At 40.5% G+C, this 20,425-nt stretch overlaps 1 protein-coding gene and 1 long non-coding RNA gene across 2 annotated transcripts; one reads left to right on the top strand and one right to left on the bottom strand.

The window, feature by feature from the left end:
• The first annotated feature begins 2,824 nt into the window (after window positions 1–2,824).
• On the top strand, window positions 2,825–19,715 carry LOC118560489. Its single transcript, XR_004929392.1, has 3 exons — window positions 2,825–3,022; window positions 19,510–19,556; window positions 19,705–19,715. It is a non-coding gene; the product is annotated as an uncharacterized LOC118560489 (long non-coding RNA).
• On the bottom strand, window positions 10,539–13,636 carry LOC118560488. Its single transcript, XM_036131442.1, has 2 exons — window positions 12,665–13,636; window positions 10,539–11,052 (listed from the first exon to the last, which is right to left on the bottom strand). Exons 1-2 carry the CDS (start codon window positions 13,551–13,553, stop codon window positions 10,922–10,924), a joined length of 1,020 nt encoding a protein of 339 aa, XP_035987335.1. The 5' UTR covers window positions 13,554–13,636; the 3' UTR covers window positions 10,539–10,921.
• Window positions 19,716–20,425: the final 710 nt, after the last annotated feature.

The raw sequence follows: 20,425 nt of genomic DNA, 5'->3' as shown, positions 1-20,425 counted from the left end.
CCTCTGATATTAAAGACAAACTTGAGTTACTATAAGTTTTATATTTTTTTAGGATTTTATTAACATTTTTTTTCTACAGACAACCATATGTTACCTGAATGCAGAGAAGCTATTAATCTGAAGATTATTCCAGACTCACATTAAATACGGTGCAGATCCGGTTGTTGCAAAGAACTCAAATAATTAAAGATCAATGTGACGACTCACATCAGTTGCATATATTTGGGGATCCGGTTACAGTGGCCGTGCAGAGGTGCAAAAAATTCAGAGAGAAGGAAGTTTGACTGGACACCGCAGAGGTCCCCGGATAAAGCTCCTGAATTTCACAAGTTTTACAGGAAACGTCGGACGCTAGACAGGATAAAGTCCCGTTGAATTTCAGAATAAAATTACTACACCAACTTAACTAGCTTGGCTCCTGTAAATAAAGCAGCAACAGTGAAAAAGGAAGGCCATAGATATAGACTCTGTGTCTCTGTCTCTATTTATGTTAAGGATGTTAGCTAAATTCATCTGCATTTAAAATGCAGACTAACTTGGCCTTAGAACATTAGCTAAGATTACTCTATTGACGTTGTATCATTTTTCTTAGATTTACCAAGTGGTTGGGTTGCTTTAACCTGCTCATTACACGGCCTGGTTCTGAAAGCAGCCCAGCTTAGCGCAGGTTCAGCTACATGTTGCTGCCACTGAGAGACCTGATGTCGCCGCCACCGTCATCATCAGCCACGGCAGCTGTTGACGGCCCTGCCACAAACATTTCTGTTTTTTCTGCACATTTGGCAGCAAGTGCTTGAAAAGCATGTTGTTGTTTTTATTCACACAATTTCTCTGAGCCTCCTCACTTTTTCTCCATCTCAGCATCATAAATTTCACCTAAATGTAGTTTATTTATAACGAACCAGTTCACAACAAAAGGCAACATCAAGACGTGTAAAATCAGACAGATCCATCAATGTTTCCAAGGAGAACATTGGTGACTGTAAAGAAATCAACAATATTTCTGATGAAATGTTTAATAGCAGATTTTTCTCCCTGTCTCCTCAGACTGAGTGGCTGTAACCTCTCAGAGAGAAGCTGTGAAGCTCTGTCCTCAGTTCTCAGCTCCCAGTCCTCCAGTCTCAGAGAACTGGACCTGAGGAACAATAACCTGCAGGATTCAGGAGTGAAGCTTCTCTCTGCTGGACTGGAGAGTCCAACCTGCAAACTGGAAACTCTCAGGTACAAAGTTCTGCTAAAATGTTGTTGGAAATATAAGTTTATTGACATTATTCATCATTAATTTTGACACTGTACAATATTTACAGTTTCTGTCCTACAATGTGAAATATTTACAAACATATTTAACAATCTGTACAGCAATATATCTTTTATCTGCACTGTACATAACACTACTGTATATTGTATATACTTTTGATTATCTGACATTTCGATATTAGTGCACTGGTGGAGCTGACTTTAATCTCATTGTACATGTGTGGAACAAGATGCACAATGACAATAATAAACATTAAACAAAGAAGCTGAAGGGAACCACCTGGGCCCCCACTACTAATGGGACCCACTGGTTACCCAGCCATTTAACAGTATCCCTGTATTATTTATGTATGTTTCAAATAAAATAATTAAGATTTACAAGTATAAATACAGTTAACATAATGCTTCAACTTCTGCTCCCCTTTCCATTTACTAAAATGGACTATTCTGTCTCAGCACATAAAAGATCCCAGAATGCAGTGTGCTGATTCAGTGAGCAGAAAGAGAGACCAGAACAGAGAAAGATGAAGCAGAGCTGGTAGCAGAAAAAGGGAGAATAAGAAAAAAAATGTTATTCTACCAAAATGGTCTGAAGCCCTGGATATTTTCTAAACAACCCTGGATTTCATGAAGCAAGCAAGCATTTGAATTAAGTATTTGATTTAAAAACCATCAGATTAGTTTTTATTGTATTCCATATAGTCACTACCTGCTCCACCGTAACCTGACAACGAGTCAAAAGAAAAAGAAGAAAGAAAAAGATTATTTGTGCACAGGCAACACCACGACTGGTCAACTACTCCCACAACCAGGACCCAGTGTTTTTGAAGGTGGAGTTGCTTATAGGGGCTTGACTTTCTTACTTAGTGAAAATATTTAATTATCTCCCAGTTTCCCAGAATAAAGCAAAAAATTAGTTGTAGATAGTTTGTCCTTTCCAAATTCCAGTTTCCTGGTCATCACACCCTCCAGAGTTGACTCAACACATCCCAAACACACCTAGGCCAGAGCCCAGAGTGACAGGGAAACTAGTGATGAGACAGCAAGAGAACGAGATGCAGTTAGTGGGGAAAATATAAGAGAAAAAGTTTAATAAACAGTCGAAGAAAGAGAGTACACTGAAAGGATCTGGATCTGACCTCAGATGGGAGATGTTACAAAGACATTCTGCTGATTCTGCAAGTGTGCAATATGTGTTCACCATATGCTGCTAATACCACTGATCCAAACCATTGTTTTATTTTTTATCTCAACTTCAAATCTTGACTCCATCAATGAGATTAAAGCAATCTAAACTCCAGAACAATAGTTTTTCTGGGACCACCAGTTTATCGTTGGTATTTTAGGTCCAGTTTGAAGTTTGCTTAAAGCCAGAACCTTCTGCAGAGTTTGTGAGTTTGAAGAGTTTCCATCCCAGTGGAGCTCTAGTCAGGATTCATCTGTTTAATTATGTCAGATGTTATTTTATATTACTTACAGAACAAAATACTGTTGGATTTTTATTTTCTATTTATTAAAAACCAGCTGAGAAGAAGCTTCTTGAGCACTACATTCTCATGTCAACATCATGTGTTGAATTGTGTGTCTGCAGTTTGTCAGGCTGTCTGGTCTCAGAGGAAGGCTGTGCTTCTCTGGTATCAGCTCTGAGCTCCAACCCCTCCCATCTGAAAGAGTTGGACCTGAGCTACAATCATCCAGGAGACTCAGGAGTGAAGCTGCTGTCGGCTGGACTGAAGGATCCACGCTGGAGACTGGAAGCTCTCAGGTATGGAGGAAAAATAGGGTAGAGAGGTACTTTATGATAATGGTTGGACTGAGTTATTACCCAAATCATAAATCAAAACCTTCTCAGTTAAATCCCACCCATCCCTCTCCAACCCCTCTTATCACTTTGTGGTTGGAGTTCTAAACAACAATAACTGACTTTCTAGAGTTCCTGAATAAGGAAACGGTTGAGTGATGACGCTCCAGCACTTTTATTAAGAGATCACATAGATGGAAAGTAATCACACCCCACGGTCCTGCTGCAGTCTGTGTCTGTTTTTGCCCCTTCTCGCTTTCGGCTCTTCCTAATACTGAATAGTGGCCTTGGCATGAGACAAAACAAAGACAGTCTATCCTAGACAATCAACATCCCGCACAGCTGCTACACAGCATTTGGCCTTGCAATCAGCTGGCCCGTGCTTACATGTCCGCGTGGCATGAGGCCACAGTGACTTAAGAATAATTTTCACACCACACACTTGCAGTCAGAATAATGACATAGTTTATTTAAATAAGTGTAAAGGTTAATTAGGAATAGTTTACTGCAGTGTCCCATAGTGGGAAGATTCAATATGAGCCTGGCAGGTTCAGCATGATGGATATTAATGGATTAGTGGATATTAATAATTATCAATTAAGTTAGCACACCACTATTTTTTAATCAAGAGAAAAGAAAAGATGCATCTTTGTCTTCTTAAGGTATTTAATTCAAAGGCAAGAAGCGTTTGAATGTCTCTGTCACCTAACGCAGTCAGGAATCAGAGTGAAGAGAATAGGAACACACTAAACTTTTATACATTCTGGGTTAACAAAGAATGTGGGAGTAATGTGCAGCCACTGGTACGATCAGTTCCTATCTAACTCAACTCCTCTCTGTCCTTGGATCTGGAAACACAATAATAAATCTGTAAGCATTTTCCACAACAATCCTTTTGTCTGATTATGAAATCATCACATAATAAAGAACATTTTCAAGACATTGTGAGCCTGTAATAGTCAGAAATAGGAAATTGTGTAAAAAGTACATTAGCAAAGCAAAACTGAAATATTAATTAGAAGAAAAGTTAAAGGAAACTTCATTTAAAATACTAGAATGCTGAACATCAATATTAAAGGAAAAGTCTGGTCAAAATCAGAACTCAAACTGCTAAAAGTACTTTAAATATAAAATTATTAGATACTATTCAATAAATGATATGTTTTTTATTAATAGGAATTTGTATTTGAGTGTGTCATATCACTCCGTAAACAAATGTCCCGGCAAAATCGACATCATAAATAAGAAAAACGATGGCGAGTAGGCAATCCAACAAAAGAGCCTGTGGTGGATCATGAATTGGAAAGGTTAAAAACTGTTGTTTTTTTCACTTTTACCCGAAGTATTGGGACATCCAACCGCCATGCAGGTGGACATTGTTGCTTTAACAATAGCACTCGCAAATTTCAATGGTGATGTCTTCTGGAAATCTGAAATAATTGTTGTAGAGCACAGTGCCTTACCGCGACATTACGTCACAAGATGTGATGTCGGGCGGCCATTATTGGCCATATTTGGGCAATAATGGCCGCCCCCATACACTGTGATGGAGACAACAATTTATGCTTTTATTTTCTTATTTATTAACGCTAAATTCATTAAATCACCACAAACGTATTAGTTTTAGGTATAGCTAATGATCCACTGATTTTTCCTTGTTGACCGGACTTCTGCTTTAAAATGAAGCCAAACTTTCGATCGCTTTACCCGATGGGGCCCCATTTTTTTTGTTTTGCTTTTCTAGACTTAGGCCTGGTCACGTCGTGCTTGCTTACTGAATGCCGTGTACGTAACTTGCGTAAAAAACGTGACGTAAGTCGTGCTGCCCGGCTCTGGTGCTGCCTGGAATCGATAAGAGAATCGTTAAGCGAGCTGCCAAACGGTACCATGGAATTGGAGCACACGGAACCAGTTCTGAACAGGAACCGGTTTTTGATTCCCATCCCTACACACCACTTGTTTTTAACCAAGAGAAAAATCATGATTTCAGATTTGCCGTTCATTAGCTCAAATATTAAAACGGCATACATGCTTTAAAAATATTAACATTAGCTCTACTCTTACAGCATGGTGGGAGTTTCTTAAAATGACAAAGTCACCCCTTGTCCGGGATAAGTTAACCCATGCAGTCGTATACCCATTTGGAATAATCCTACAAAATAATAATATGATAAACTTTACATACTGGAAGAATAAAGGTATTGAATACCTGAAACATTTACTTGACTGGTCCATGCCGTCTCCCGGTGCGGGTTTCACCTGGGGGGAGGGGTTTTGGATGGCTAGCCAGCGTCCCCCCTTTTATTTTAATTAATAAAATAAGGCTAGAAGCATTTAAGTGTCTCTGTCCCCTAACAGTCAGGAATCAGAGTGAAGAGAAAAATAACACACTAAACTTTTACACAAACAAAGAAAGTGGGAGTAATCTTCAGAGGAGTGCAGCCACTAGTACGATTCAGTTCCTATCTAACTCAACTCCTCTTTCTGTCCTTGGATGTGGAAACACAGTAAATCTGTAAGCATGTGAGCTTCTTTCACATGGGAAAGTTATGCAGGTACATCCAGACCACATATGATCAGAGTTACATACATCAATAAACTTCTCCACAACAGCCTGCTCCTCCAGAAATAATGGAAAGCTGTGGGCTGACTTTGTATAATCTGAAGGACCTGTAAATTAAAATAGCTGCTATACATGAGTGGTGTTTTGAAGTCAGGATTGTGGTGCAGTTTACAAGCTCACCACCAGTGGGGCTTTTTGAGTCATGTTAGAAAGATGTAAAAATTGTGTTTCTGGAAGCAGTGAAGATCTTTCCAAGCTGAGTTTTGGAAGCAGTCTTTTTGGTATTTCCTTACAGTGTGTGTCCTTAAGACCACTGAGTTTTGTTTATTGTCCTATCAGAATAATTTGTTAAGCAGGTTTGTTGTTTTGGATCTTTTCTGTCAGCTCATTTTAGCTGACAGCAGATATGGCTAACTAGGCTAAATTTTCCCTTCAGTTGGTGATTCTGATCATTAGGCGCCCGCCTATGCATTGAAAATGCATGGCGGAGGCCTTATGCTATGCACCTAATAATGGTTTCTTTATTCTTTTTTATTCATCCGTCACCGTTAATACAGCCCGAACCGTAGGCTGTACCCCCACAAACTATATATCAAAACGTGCATCTCGACGCCGCGAAGTGTGCTATTTGTACTTGACGCCATTTAAAGTTACCGTGGTGACAAAATTAACCAAAAACCACTTCTCAAAACCACTTCCTACACACAGTTGACCTCACAAAAATGCAGAGCTCAGCATGGCACTTTTTTTCGGTACAGTGGTTTAGGTGTTGGGCTGGTGCACCAAAGGTCGCAGGTTCGCAACCCGCTGGGGGGTACCCAATATTTTTTTTTTACAAGTAACAAATAAATAATTTGAACAACTGATATAAATGAATGAATGATGAAAAAATTGCAACAGCAAGAACTACCCCCGGCCAATACAGCACCACTCACCTGTGGGAAATGGCACTACACACCATTTTTGTCAAATGTTGAATTCTGGGCCCAGATTTGGTGAGGCTTAGTTGCTAAAGGAGGCCGATCTGGCACATGACCTTTGGTGAGCTTTGGTGACAGTATTGGCACCCTTTTTGAGGAACTTCCCAGTACAGGATTTGGACCAAACTAACAGAGTACAATCACCCGGTGATACTGGACACAACCATGTTAGCGGCTAACGCTTAGCATGTTGCTAACCGGAAGTAGCTCTAGGAAGGTCTCAGCAACTTTTGCTTCACAGAGTTTGTACTTCCTTTAGTAGTTTGTAATGCCTTTAACATTTTTATTCACATATTTCATTTTTTAATGCTACATTGAAGTATTTAATCATGTTTTAATAACACCAATTTTCCATGCTGCTTGGATGCAGACCTTCTCCTGTCGGCTGGTTTTGACGAAGACAAATCCTTTTCACACTCAGAAGATTTGATTTAAAATCCCCAAGTGATAAAAGCCTACGACCAAGGAACTCGGAAGCGTTGCCTTTGACGGTATCGCGCACCACCAGGCGGGCGCCTTCTTCAACTTCTTCAGAAGTTGAACGTTTCTAGTTTTTAGTTGCCGTGTTTGCTTGATCTCCACATTATCAGTGATTTAAGCACAAGACTGGAAGAAGATAAAACAGTTTTTTTATCTGTTCCCAGATCTAGTTTGGGCTCCAAATAAAGGCTTCTTAGGTTTACTAGACAGCATGTGGCTGTAATGATTTGTTGTGATAACATCATATTTGTGTTTTTATTAGTTTATTATTTTTTGTGTCTTTATTAGTTTATTATAGTTTGTAGAACCACACACATACAGAGACCTAAATCTGCTTATTAAAGAAAGCAGAAAGCATCACTTGGCCTGGTCATTGGATCTGGGGTCATCCAGGCATTTAACCAGAGCCCACCCTGATCACCACCATAGTGAGCCGGTCATTAATTTTAGAAATCATCATTACAAGTGGAGCAGAGGATCCAGATTCTGGCAGTGTAAAAATGAACTAAGAAACCTGATGTTAGAACAGACACTGAGGAGGAAATGATGGTGATGGTAAGAGGAATTCCAGCCTGCAGGATTCTGAGCTCCAAAGACAAATGTCGGAATAACATTAAAAAGATGCAAAAAGCTGCTCAGCACTAATTAAATGGGTCCCAGTGCTTTAAAATCAGTAAAACTTTTAACATTCATTTTTAAAAAGTCTACAAATAATTTTCAACATGCCATGCTAATAAAATGTAAATAAAATAGATTGTAACTCCTTATACATTGTTATATTCAGATAGCTTCCTGCGTCGTTCTTTCCTACTATTTGATTGAATAAAAATCTCTTTAAATATTTATCAGCCAGGGTTAAGAATAATTTTGATTGTAACTTTATTCAGTTTTTCACATTTTTGGAGCAAAATCTGGAGCTGCTGAGACTTGGTTCCCTTCTTTCTCTTTGGCTCCAGACTAGATGATCCAGGTACGGAGCTGAAACCAGCAGCTCAGAGTTCATGTGTAATTATGGAGGAAATGTCAAATCATTCATGGTGACTTTTCCTCCAAGATGGCAGGAGGTTGTTTTGATGAGAGGTGAAAATGTGTTAAATGTGTTCAAAAAAGCAAAGATGGTTAAAATGTGTATAAGACAAAATAAAACTGTAACTAGTTTTCTGAATAAGTGGAGATGTTTCAGTGACAGGAAGGAAGAAACAGGAGGAGGATGTTCAACATTTAGAAAAGATCATCTAACATGCAGATAAATAAGTAGAGGAACTGATGAGGCTAAATAAGGTAAATTAATTATATTGAGCAATTATAATCCTTGTCAAAAATTTAGATCTGAACCAGTTAATGCAGAGTAAATGTGGAGATAATCAGTAATATGTGGTGACTTTAATGCACATGGAATATTATCTATTAGCTTGGTGTTCTTTTGAACATTTAACCCTCAGTTTCCCTTATCCAAATTGCAAAGCAATAAAACCTTTACCTGACTCCGCCAGATAGATTTGCTCCGCATATCCATCTGGAAACCTTCCGTTGAAGTAACTTTGGGAAGGGGCGAAAATACTGGTAGCTGATTGGCCTATGTTGGTGATAGACGGGCCAAGTGAACCAATCAGATTCGTCGTCGCTCGTAACAGAGCGACGACGAAAACACAACCACAAGCCAAGCTACTCTTGCTGCTGATAGAGTTAAGTTTAATAACTCTTTGATTCTGGAAAGAAAGCCAACACAAACAAGTTTTTAGACTCTTCTCAAAGAGACAGAGGGCAGAAGAGCCAGAAACGTGAGGCCGTTTTCATCACAGTCTTGGCTCCATCTGCGCTGGTTACCTCTGTCCATTTGCCTTTATTATCAGACATCAAAGAAGTGGCAGGCGGAGTCAGAGGTTCACAACATGGGGGTAAGAAACAAAACAAAAGGCAAGGGGGGTTTTACAACATGGGGTTGGCACACACAGAGGTGTAAGATTAACATATATAGCAAGAGACTCTTGGTCTAGGAGAACCATCTGTTTCTCCTGTGTGAAGTTAAAACAGTAGAACAGTCCTTAATAAAAAGATAAAAAGAAAATGATTACATTCACATTTCTTCTAACATTCCCTCCTTTTAATCATTTTTTATTTACAATTGGAGCTTAACGTAACCTTATTCAACTACTCATTTCTTGCGTTCTGCATTTTTAATGAGACTGTCATTTTGTTAAGCATTTAACATGGGAAAAGTTAAACTACGGGGTGAACTTCTTCAAGAGGGATTTGTGAAAGCATTTGATATCGAAACATTACATTTCCCATAGTCTTAGCAATCATAGACTTTAGGCATGGGATTACACAAGCAGTAAAAACACAAAGAATAATAAAAACAATAATAATGGGTGTCATTATTTTCAGTAAAAGGTGCCACCACGATCCTGAAAAGAACCAGGGGAGGAAGTCCACACTTAGAGGAACAGCATCCCGGGACATTGCTTGTTGCAGATTCTTTAAAGCAGACATAGCTTCAGTAATATGAGTTTCATTTGCATCAGAAATGTACGTACAGCAGGAAATTCCAATCATTACACATACGCCACCTTGGCTAGCAGTTTACATGTCCAAAACCATTCTGTTTTGCAGTACCATTAAACGCATTACCAGGTGCAAACACAGGTACGAGGACAGTCCTCAGGAAACACGTTCCGTCTCCTGCTGGCATGCTCTTAGCATACAGGGTGGGTTGTCTGGTGGATTTGGGCATCACTGAGCATACGTAGAAGTTACTCATGTTCTTCTCCTCAGCCAACATCGTCACATTTATCTGCCACAAGTTCTCTGGGTGATGGTCTGGGGGATTTCCCATCCAAATCTTCATGGCAGTGGAGTGGATGAACCTCTTTCCTCTCTCACTCAGCGGATCTGGACTCAGAGTCCAGCAAACATTTTTGCTAGGTTAGCAGAGATGTTAATTTTACCCAGGACTCTAAAGAACAGGGATCAGTTGATTTCTTCACCGACGTTGAGACGAGTGGCCCTAAAAAACCAAACCCCTTTGAAGTCGGACTTCACCACAGTTCCAACCTTAAGGCACTTAACACTCTCTGTAACTTACAGTGGCTGGGGTGAATTTAGGATGGTCTTTCAGCAATCTTCACAGCTGTTGGCATGGTCAGGAGCACTTGGTATGGTCCTTCCATCCTTGGGCTTGCTCAGTTTTTCCTTCTGATGACTTTGACGAACACCCAGTCTCCTGGTCTCACTGTTTGTGGATCCTGTGGAGAAAAAGATTCTCCTGGCAGTAAACTTGCATTGGACAGTTCTTTAGACTGCAACATTTCTCTCATGTAGTCTGCTAGAGTTTATTTTTTATTTTTATTATTCCTGTATCTTTTAACCTTCTTCTGAGATAACAGGGCTTGTAACTGTACTTGTTTCTGCACCCACTGGGCATGGTCTAATTATTCCTGCATCCTCCATCTATTTCTTTTTTTTTTTTTTTATTTGGGCTGAAAGCCCCCTCGGTCGCTAGGACTGCCCCTGCCTCCTCGGAAACCTCCTCGACACCGTTGAAGGGTCCAGTGACTTGCAAAGCAAATATTTCTTCTGAATCACACATAGGATCTGCCTAGAAAATGTGTGTCCCCCCTCCAGATGCACCAACTCCCTTTTTTGCGTGTTTCTCTTTTTTGACGCACATATTCCATAACTGTGGTTACATTAGACGTTGCCAGTGTAACTAAATGTTTTTTAACCCACTCATAGATATATGGCTGGAAACTTCCCATCAACATGTTTTTTAGCTGTTGTTGATATGGTGTTTCATCTCCGTCAGCGGGAGGGATGCCGCTGTGAAACTTATATTCTTTTTCAAAGCGTATTTTGAACTTGTCTACGTCTTCCCCTATTTTTTGTTTTATGGAGGCCAAGTGTCCATAATCTGCTCTTCTGTGGAAAACTGCTCGTGCTGCTTTTGCTAGAGCTGTCCATTTCTGCCTTTTTTCAATTCAATTCAATTCAATTCAATTTTATTTATATAGCGCCAAATCATGAAACATGTCATCTCAAGGCACTTTACAAAGTCAAGTTCAATCATATTATACAGATTGGGTCAGATTATACAGATTGGTCAAAAATTTCCTATATAAGGAAACCAGTTGATTGCATCAAAGTCCCGACAAGCAGCATTCACTCCTGGGGAACCGTAGAGCCACAGGAAGAGTCATCTGCATTGTACATGGCTTTGCTGCAATCCCTCATACTGAGCAAGCATGAAGCGACAGTGGGAAGAAAAACCACCCATTAACGGGAAAAAAAAAACCTCCGGCAGAACCGGGCTCAGTATGAACGGTCATCTGCCTCGACCGACTGGGGTTACAGAAGACAGAACAGAGACACAACAAGAGAGACAAAAAAGCACAGAAGCACACATTGATCTAGTAATCTGTTCTACATTAGATGGTAGTAGCAGGTGAGCCGTCTTCTCTGGATGATGTCACAGTTAACAGAACGCCAGACCAGGTGTACCTACTATGAAGAGAAAAGAGAGAGAACAGAAAGTTAAAGCAGAAATGACAACACATAATGCATAATTGAAGAACAGTAGAACTCAATATAGTGAGAAAATTAGATCCTGATATACTCCAGTAACCTAAGCCTATAGCAGTAAAACTATAAAGGTAGCTGAGAGTAACATGAGTCACTAGTTATAATTTTTGTCAAAAAGAAAAGTTTTAAGCCTAGTCTTAAAAGTAGACGGGGTGTCTGCCTCACGGACCAAAACTGGGAGTTGGTTCCACAGGAGAGGAGCCTGATAGCTAAAGGATCTGCCTCCCATTCTACTTTTAGAGACTCTAGGAACCACCAGCAGACCTGCAGTCTGAGAGCGAAGTGCTCTGTTAGGAACATACGGGGTAATCAGAGCTCTGATATATGATGGAGCTTGATTATTAAGGGCTTTATACGTTAGAAGAAGAATTTTAAATTCTATTCTTGATTTAACAGGAAGCCAATGAAGGGAAGCTAAAATTGGAGAAATATGATCCCTCTTGTTGATTTTCATCAGAACTCTTGCTGCAGCATTTTGGATCAGCTGAAGGCTTTGAACTGCATTTTGTGGACTTCCTGATAGTAAAGAATTACAATAGTCCAGCCTTGAAGTAACAAATGCATGGACCAGTTTTTCAGCATCACTCCTGGACGAATGTTTCTAATTTTGGCGATATTCCGGAGGTGAAAAAAGGAAACTCTGGAAACCTGTTTAATATGGGATTTAAATGACATGTCTTGGTCAAAAATAACACCAAGATTTTTTACTTTATTACCAGAGGCCAGGTTAATGCCACCCAGATTAAGTGATTGGTTAAGAAGTTTATTTTTTGAGGACTCTGGCCCAAAGATTAAAACTTCGGTCTTGTCAGAATTTAGATGCAGGAAATTTAAAGTCATCCAGCTTTTGATGTCATCAAGACATGACTGCAGTCGAAGTAACTGATTGGATTCATCAGGATTTATGGATAAATATAGCTGAGTATCATCAGCATAACAGTGGAAATTAATCCCATGCTGTCTGATAATTTTGCCTATCGGAAGCATATATATAGTAAAGAGAATTTTCGATCCCCATTTGTGTTTGATGTTCAAATATTCCGCCTCGTGGGGTTCTGCCTGTATCATTCGCTCTTGCTTTTTCCCAATGTTTTCCCACTGACGACTGTAAGGCTTGTTCGAACTCATTTCCATTTAAACCATATGAGCTATGAATTTCCTCCATGTCTTGGGTCCATATTTCTGGATCTTCCTGTGGAGAAATGACACCTTCTACAGCCTTTCTGGTTTCCTCTAACGACCACGGATGGAGAACTGGGATTGTTTGAGGCTGCTGTGTTCCTACATTAGCATTTGCGACCTGCACCATAGGACACAATCCTTTGGACTGGTCTGTAGATAACGAATGATCTGATTTACTCAGTCCATCCAGGTCTGGGTACAGATTTGAAACATCCTTGGGGGGGTTTGAGGGATTATACGGTGGTGGTCTGTTTTCTTCAGTTGCCACCATGGTTTGCATTACTGAAGTAATGTTCTGGCGGGTTCTTTTTTGTTTAGGGCCTAAACTTGCAGGAGACCACATAGGTGATGAAGTCGGGCTTTGACGCACCGCTCCATTGACCACCCCACTCCCTCCTTCTGGTCGGGACTGTCTCTGCCTACGGTCTGCTTTATTTTTTGCTCGTGCAACCTGCCTTTTTTGTGCTTGATTTAACCAACAGCGTGCAATTTCAAGCTCTTTTATTTTTTCCTGTTTTTGTTTTCCTGTTTTTGCACTAGCGCTTGTTTCTAGCCGACACACAACGTTTTCCCATTTAGTCACTTTCAACACACCATCTACATTATACTTTTTCTTCCACTTCCCCAAGTATTTTAAATTAAGTGGATCAATCTGATTCATAAACTTTTCATCCCCTTTTGGATTTCCCTTTGTACTTTGTCTGGAACCCATCCTATTTTACTTTTGCGTTGTGTTTATATCATTTCCAGGACCTTAATCCTGTTTTTTTTTTTTTGTTTTTTTTTAATATACCTTTCAGGACTTTAACCTGGATTTCCTTTTTTTTTCTACCTCTTCAGGACTTTAACCTGGATTTCTTTTTTTTAATCTACCATTCAGGACTTTAACCTGGCTTTCCTTTTTTTTTCCCCTACCTTTCAGGACTTTAACCTGGATTTCCTTTTTTAATCTAATTTTCAGGACTTTAACCTGGATTTCCTTTTTTTAATCTACTTTTCAGGACTTTAACCTGGTTTTCCTTAACTTCTGCGACAGACTCAAACCGGCAGCCTTTTTTTAATCTAATTTTAAGGACTTTAACCTGGATTTCCTTTTTTTAATCTACTTTTCAGGACTTTAACCTGGTTTTCCTTAACTTCTGCGACGGACTCAAACCGGCAGCCTTTTTTTAATCTAATTTTCAGGACTTTAACCTGGATTTCCTTTTTTTAATCTAATTTTCAGGACTTTAACCTGGATTTCCTTTTTTTAATCTACTTTTCAGGACTTTAACCTGGTTTTCCTTAACTTCTGCGACGGACTCAAACCGGCAGCTTCGAGAGACTCAAACTCTCGATTAACCTTTCGGGGAACTTTTAATCACCCGTAACCCTGAACGATGGACTTTAACCGATCGCTTTAAAACTTACTTAGTTTGTTTGGCTTTCTCCCCGGTCGGAATCCCGTCAATCTTCTCGTTGCCGAAAGGAGACGCTGGTCCCAGCGAGGAAATTACCTCCCGGGACTTTCACCAGGTCCTTGCCACAGACCTGCAGTGGTTTACAGCGTGTTGCTCCTGTCGTCAGCGAGTCGATATGTTGGGATCCGCGTCACGGCGCCAGCTGATAGAGTTAAGTTTAATAACTCTTTGATTCTGGAAAGAAAGCCAACACAAACAAGTTTTTAGACTCTTCTCAAAGAGACAGAGGGCAGAAGAGCCAGAAACGTGAGGCCGTTTTCATCACAGTCTTGGCTCCATCTGCGCTGGTTACCTCTGTCCATTTGCCTTTATTATCAGACATCAAAGAAGTGGCAGGCGGAGTCAGAGGTTCACAACATGGGGGTAAGAAACAAAACAAAAGGCAAGGGGGGTTTTACAACATGGGGTTGGCACACACAGAGGTGTAAGATTAACATATATAGCAAGAGACTCTTGGTCTAGGAGAACCATCTGTTTCTCCTGTGTGAAGTTAAAACAGTAGAACAGTCCTTAATAAAAAGATAAAAAGAAAATGATTACATTCACATTTCTTCTAACAGCTGCTGCAGGTAAAAGCTCGTTAGCTCAGCAAATAAATACTCTGTAATTCCGATAAAACTTGCTCGATAGCCACGCTAACGCTAGTTTTATCAGCTGAAACCGCCATGTTGTTTAGACTGAACTGACGCGCTTCCCGTTGCGTCACACCTCAACCTGCCTCAAAGCCAACGCTGATTGGACGTTCGTTTGGTGAACGGCTCCAAATTTTCTTTAACGGAGAGTAGCCAGACTGATCTGCGAGTGAAACCTTGAAAGCTCGCGAGATCAGGATGGTCTCACGAGGCTAATAAAACCTCTTCTGTTTGTTGTTTTGTATCGTCCACCAGGCCCTTACACTCAGTTTTTGGATGAGTTGTCAGATTTCTTATCTGATTTGGTGTTAAATACTGATAAGGTTATTATAGTGGGTGATTTTAACATCCATGTTGACACTGAATGTGATAACATTAGTGTAGCCTTTAAAACTATCCTAGATTCAATTGGTTTTGCTCAAAATGTGCATAAACCGACGCACTCTTGGCTCCATACTTTAGACCTTGTGCTGACATATGGCATTGATTGTGAAGAAATAACAGTATTTCCTCACAACCCTGTCCTTTCTGATAATTGTTAATAACATTTGAGTTTAATCTGAGTTCTCCACCCCCAAAAGAGGGTTCCATTATAGTAGATTTTTATCGGACAATGCAGCTTTACACTTTAAATAGTCTGTCCCCCTTTTAATATCGTCAGTATTGCAGAAATACCCTGCAGATACCAGCAATGTTGTTTCTTCCCATTCACAAATAGATGTCTTTGTTAATGGTGTGACTTCGTCATTGCGTTCTGCATTAGACAATGTAGCTCCCTAGAAAAAGAAAGTGATTATTGACAGGAAGCTGGCACCCTGGTTTAATTCAGAGCTGCGTTCCTTGAAGCCCAATGTTAGGAAATTGGATAGAAAATGGCACTCAACACACCAAGAGGAATTCTACCTAATCTGCAGGGAAAGTCTATTGTTGTATAACAAGACCCTTCGCAGAGTTAGAGCAGCATATTTTTCATCATTAATTGAGGAGAACACAAATAATCCTAGATTTTGCTTCAGTACAGTTGCCAAACTTACAGAGTCATAGCTCCGTTGATCCATCCATTGCCTTAGCTCTTAGCAGTAATGATTTTATGGGATTCTTCATGAATAAAATGTATTCCATTAAAAATAAAATAATTGGCATCCTCCCAAACTTGACTACCTCATACTCAGAAAGTGAGGCAGCGTTGGAGGAATCTTTAGAACCTGTGCAGTGTCTGAACTGTTTAGGAGCAGTTGAGCTTTCTGAGCTATCTAAAATTTTAGCTTCATCTAAACCTATATATACTTGACCTGTTAGGTGTCAGTGCTGCATTTGATAAAGTCGATCACAATACAATAAGTCTTGGGTCACTTGAGAAGTACCACAGGGTTCAGTCCTTGGACAAATTCTCTTTACTATATATATGCTTCTGATTGGCAAAATTATCAGACAAGATGGAATTAATTTCCACTGTTATGCTGATGACACTCAGGTATTTTTATCCATAAATCCTGATGAAACCAATCAATTACTTCAACTTCAGTCATGTCTTTATAACATCAAAAGCTTGAAGACTTTAAATTTCCTGCACTTAAATTCTGACAAGACAGAAGTTGTAATCTTTGGACCAGAGTCCTCAAAAAATAAACTTCTCAATCAATCCATTAATCTGGATGGCATTAACTTGGCCTCTGATAATAAAGTAAAAAACCTTGGTGTTATTTTTGACCAAGACATGTCATTTAAATCCCATATTAAACAGGTTTCCAGAGTTTCCTTTTTTCACCTCAGGAATATCGCCAAAAATAGAAACATTCTGTCCAGGGGTGATGCTGAAAAACTAGTCCATGCATTTGTTACTTCAAGGCTGGACTATTAGTCCACAAAATGCAGTTCAAAGCCTTCAGCTGATCCAAAATGCTGCGGCACGAGTTCTGATGAAAATCAACAAGAGGGATCATATTTCTCCAATTTTAGCTTCCCTTCATTGGCTTCCTGTTAAATCAAGAATAGAATTTAAAATTCTTCTTCTAATGTATAAAGCCCTTAATAATCAAGCTCCATCATATATCAGAGCTCTGATTACCCCGTATGTTCCTAACAGAGCAATTCGCTCTCAGTCTGCAGGTCTGCTGGTGGTTCCTAGAGTCTCTAAAAGTAGATGGGAGGCAGGTCCTTTAGCTATCAGGCTCCTCTCCTGTGGAACCAACTCCCAGTTTTGGTCCATGAGGCAGACACCCTGTCTACTTTTAAGACTAATCTTGAAACTTTCCTTTTTGACAAAGCTTATAGTTAGAGTGGCTCATGTTACCCTGAGCTACCCCTATAGTTATGCTGCTATAGGCTTAGGCTACTGGAGGACATCAGGGCCTATTTTTCTCACTCTACTGATTTCTACTGTTCTCCAGTTTTGCATGACTGTTGTCATTTCATCTTTTAACTTTTTGTTTTCTCTCTTTTTCCTTCATAGTAGGTACACCTGGTCTGGTGTTCTGTTAACTGTGACATCATCCAGAGAAGACGGCTCACACGCCATTAACTTCTAATGTAGAACAGATTACTGGATAAATGTGTGCTTCTGTGCTTTTTTTCCTGTCTTTTTGTGTCTCTGCTCTGTCTTCTGTAACCCCAGTCGGTCGAGGGAGATGATCGTTCATATTGTGCCCGGTTCTGCTGGAGGTTTTTCCTTCCCGTTATTGGGGAGTTTTTCTTTCCGCTGTCGCTTCATGCTTACTCACAGGTTATTTGGAGCAAAGGATTCATGTATCCAGTGTAGATGACATGGAGAGATGGAGGTTGATGTTCCAACGTTTTCTGGATCTTGGTCCATAGTTGAAGTGTTCTGCTTGTCCCTTTTGTTGTCTCCTTAAACTGATAGTCTAGAACCGGCAGGATGTGCAGGGGTATGGTACCTGAGCTCTGCTCAATATGAAGTCAGAGCGTATCTCCATCATTCGTGGTCCAAGTCATGATAGATTTCATTCATGCAGCAACAATTCAACTCTTTCTGAAAACTGATGAGACATAAAACAATGGAGGTTTTTACCATCCAGACCTTCAGAACCAGTTCAGCTCAATAATTCAGTTGTTTCTATGGAAGATGAACAGATTGGATCTGAAATGATTAAATTCTTCATTTCTAACTGATGTTCCAGCAGATCTCTAGAAAATGGAGCTGCAGCTCTCAGATATTTTAGTCATCATGTCTTCTATCAATGAATCCACTGATTAAAGCAGTAATATCAGAGACATGTGCTACTCCAGAGGTTCCCAAGGTTTGTTCCTGGAAGCTCCTACTTGGACCTCCAATCCAGGCTCCGCCCCCTTTAGAGAAGATCTTTCCATAGATGAAGCTAAGAGTCACCTTGATGCTGCAGACCTTTGTTCAGGGAGGAAATGTCAGGATGTTTGTGACAGTCTGTTCCAGGCTTTAGTTGTTCTCCTCATGAGGAGCTGAAGTCTCTGACAGGAACGTAGAGCTGAACAGGAGAAGAACTTGAAGCTTTCTTCTTGGCCTCTCTGCTTGCAGCAGCGTGACAATCCAACATTTTAGTCTGACTTCATCTGGAAATATTTCTCTGAGCCTGAATCAGTTTGAAGGCAGGCAAGCTCCTCATCAGAGCTGAGATCTTCTATGTCCTCCATGCTGGAAATGTAGAAGTCCAGCAGCTCCTGATCTGTGATATCAGAGCATGTCATCATCATTAGAATGGGACTTCATTTCCATCTCAAAGCAGGTTGGAAATCTGTGTGGAAAGATGCAAATAAAGACTCTCTGGACTGTTTTATCTGCTGGGGGCCTTGTTCCAGAGGCTCCTTGGACACTTTCACAAGCCATTACTGCAGCTGCTGGATTCAGGAAGCTGCATCTTCTTCTTGGTCTCATTGTAAATGTGTGCAGCGCCACCTGGTGGTGCTGATTGGTAGAGGAAGAGCTGAAAGGTTGGAGGTGTTTCTCAGAGGTCTGTGATGATGGAAGCCTCTCCCTGGTTTGTGAGTCTGAGCTCAGAGATCAGATCTTTGATTCTTGTTGAACTCTTTGTTGAATGTGATGCAGCTTCTCATTTTTAATGTTTGTATTTCTGGATCTTCCAGTGTGGCCACAGCAGATTTCCACAGGGCTCTTTAGTCTTTCATTCCTCCATCTGTGAGTGGGAGTGTGGATGGAACAGGGATCCAGAGTTGGTGTCAGTGTTTAGATTGATTGTATTTTAATGCTGATTATTAAATCAGTTGGAGCTTCCAGAAATGTTGACTTAGGCTTCCTTTTAGGCTTTAGGCTGGTTCTTCAGGTTGTTACTGAGGGATTTCCTTTCTCCTCTCTGTTGGAGATTTTCTTCTGTTTGGAGAAATGAGTTGAGCTACAGCACCACCAACTGTCCTCACTACATCCACTGCAGGTTGTAATGTTTCTTCATCATCATCATCATCATCATCATCATCAGAGCCCAGGTGTCTGTCTGCTCTCCAGTGGACATGTCCAAATGTTGGACTGGTCCTTTCTCAGTGGAGGACAATGTGTGTCTGAGAGACATGTAATGTCCATGTTTGCTGCTGAAAGAGACTGATGGTCTGACCCCCCTCCTCCTTTCAGGGTGGAGCCTGCTGGAGTCCGATGGTTGACACCAGGTCTGAGGAAGTGTAAGTGTGTTTTTCATTTGATTCATGACAACAAAGCAGCTCACATTCAACCATCTTCAAACTGTCCATCACTCATTCAGGAGTCATCATCAAAGTGTCAATAAATGATCAATAACTGCAGCTGGATTGTCTTTGTTCTCTCCATCAGATTCCTGTCAACTCAAAATCGACACAAACACAGTGAGCAGAAAACTCAAACTGTCTGAAGACAACAGGAAGGCGACACGTGTAAAGATGCTTCAGTCATATCCTGATCATCCAGACAGATTTGATGTTCCTCAGCTGTTGTATAAAGATGGTCTGACTGGTCGCTGTTACTGGGAGGTCGAATGGAGAGGAAGAGTTAATATATCAGTGAGTTACAGGAGAATCAGGAGGAAAGGAGACAGTGGAGACTGTTGGTTTGGAAAGAATGATCAGTCCTGGAGTCTGAGATGCTCTGATGATGGTTACTATGTCCGTCACAATACCAGAAAAACATCTATCTCCTCCTCCTCCGTCTCCCACAGAGTAGAAGGAAACAGTTTAGACCGTTGGTTTGGATGTAATGATCAATCCTGGAGTCTGAGCTGCTCTGATCATCTTGGTTACTATGTCCGTCACAATAGCAGAGGAACATCTATCTCCTCCTCCTCCGTCTCTAACAGAGTAGCAGTGTATGTGGACTGTCCTGCTGGTATTCTGTCCTTCTACAGAGTCTCCTCTGACTCACTGATCCACCTCCACACCTTCAACACCACATTCACTGAACCTCTGCATCCTGGCTTTGGGTTCTTATGGTTCAATTATGGTTCCTCAGTGTTTTTGTGCTGATTGAGTCTAAAGAGTCTCCTCCTGTCAGAGAAAGCCTCTCCCTGTTGAACAGATAG

This window comes from Fundulus heteroclitus, unplaced genomic scaffold (assembly GCF_011125445.2).
Source record: "Fundulus heteroclitus isolate FHET01 unplaced genomic scaffold, MU-UCD_Fhet_4.1 scaffold_43, whole genome shotgun sequence".
Lineage (NCBI taxonomy): Eukaryota > Metazoa > Chordata > Actinopteri > Cyprinodontiformes > Fundulidae > Fundulus > Fundulus heteroclitus.
The sequence above is the reverse complement of the archived record's forward strand: the minus strand, read 5'-3'. Positions and strand labels throughout refer to the sequence as shown.

Coding starts and splice junctions, on each gene's coding strand:
- LOC118560488 (XM_036131442.1), bottom strand. CDS start 13,553: ATGGGTTCCAGACAAAGTACAAAGGGAAATCCAAAAGGGGATGAAAAG. Junction 11,053..12,664: donor AACACAAATGGGGATCGAAA/ATTCTCTTTACT, acceptor AATTGAATTGAA/AAAAGGCAGAAATGGACAGC.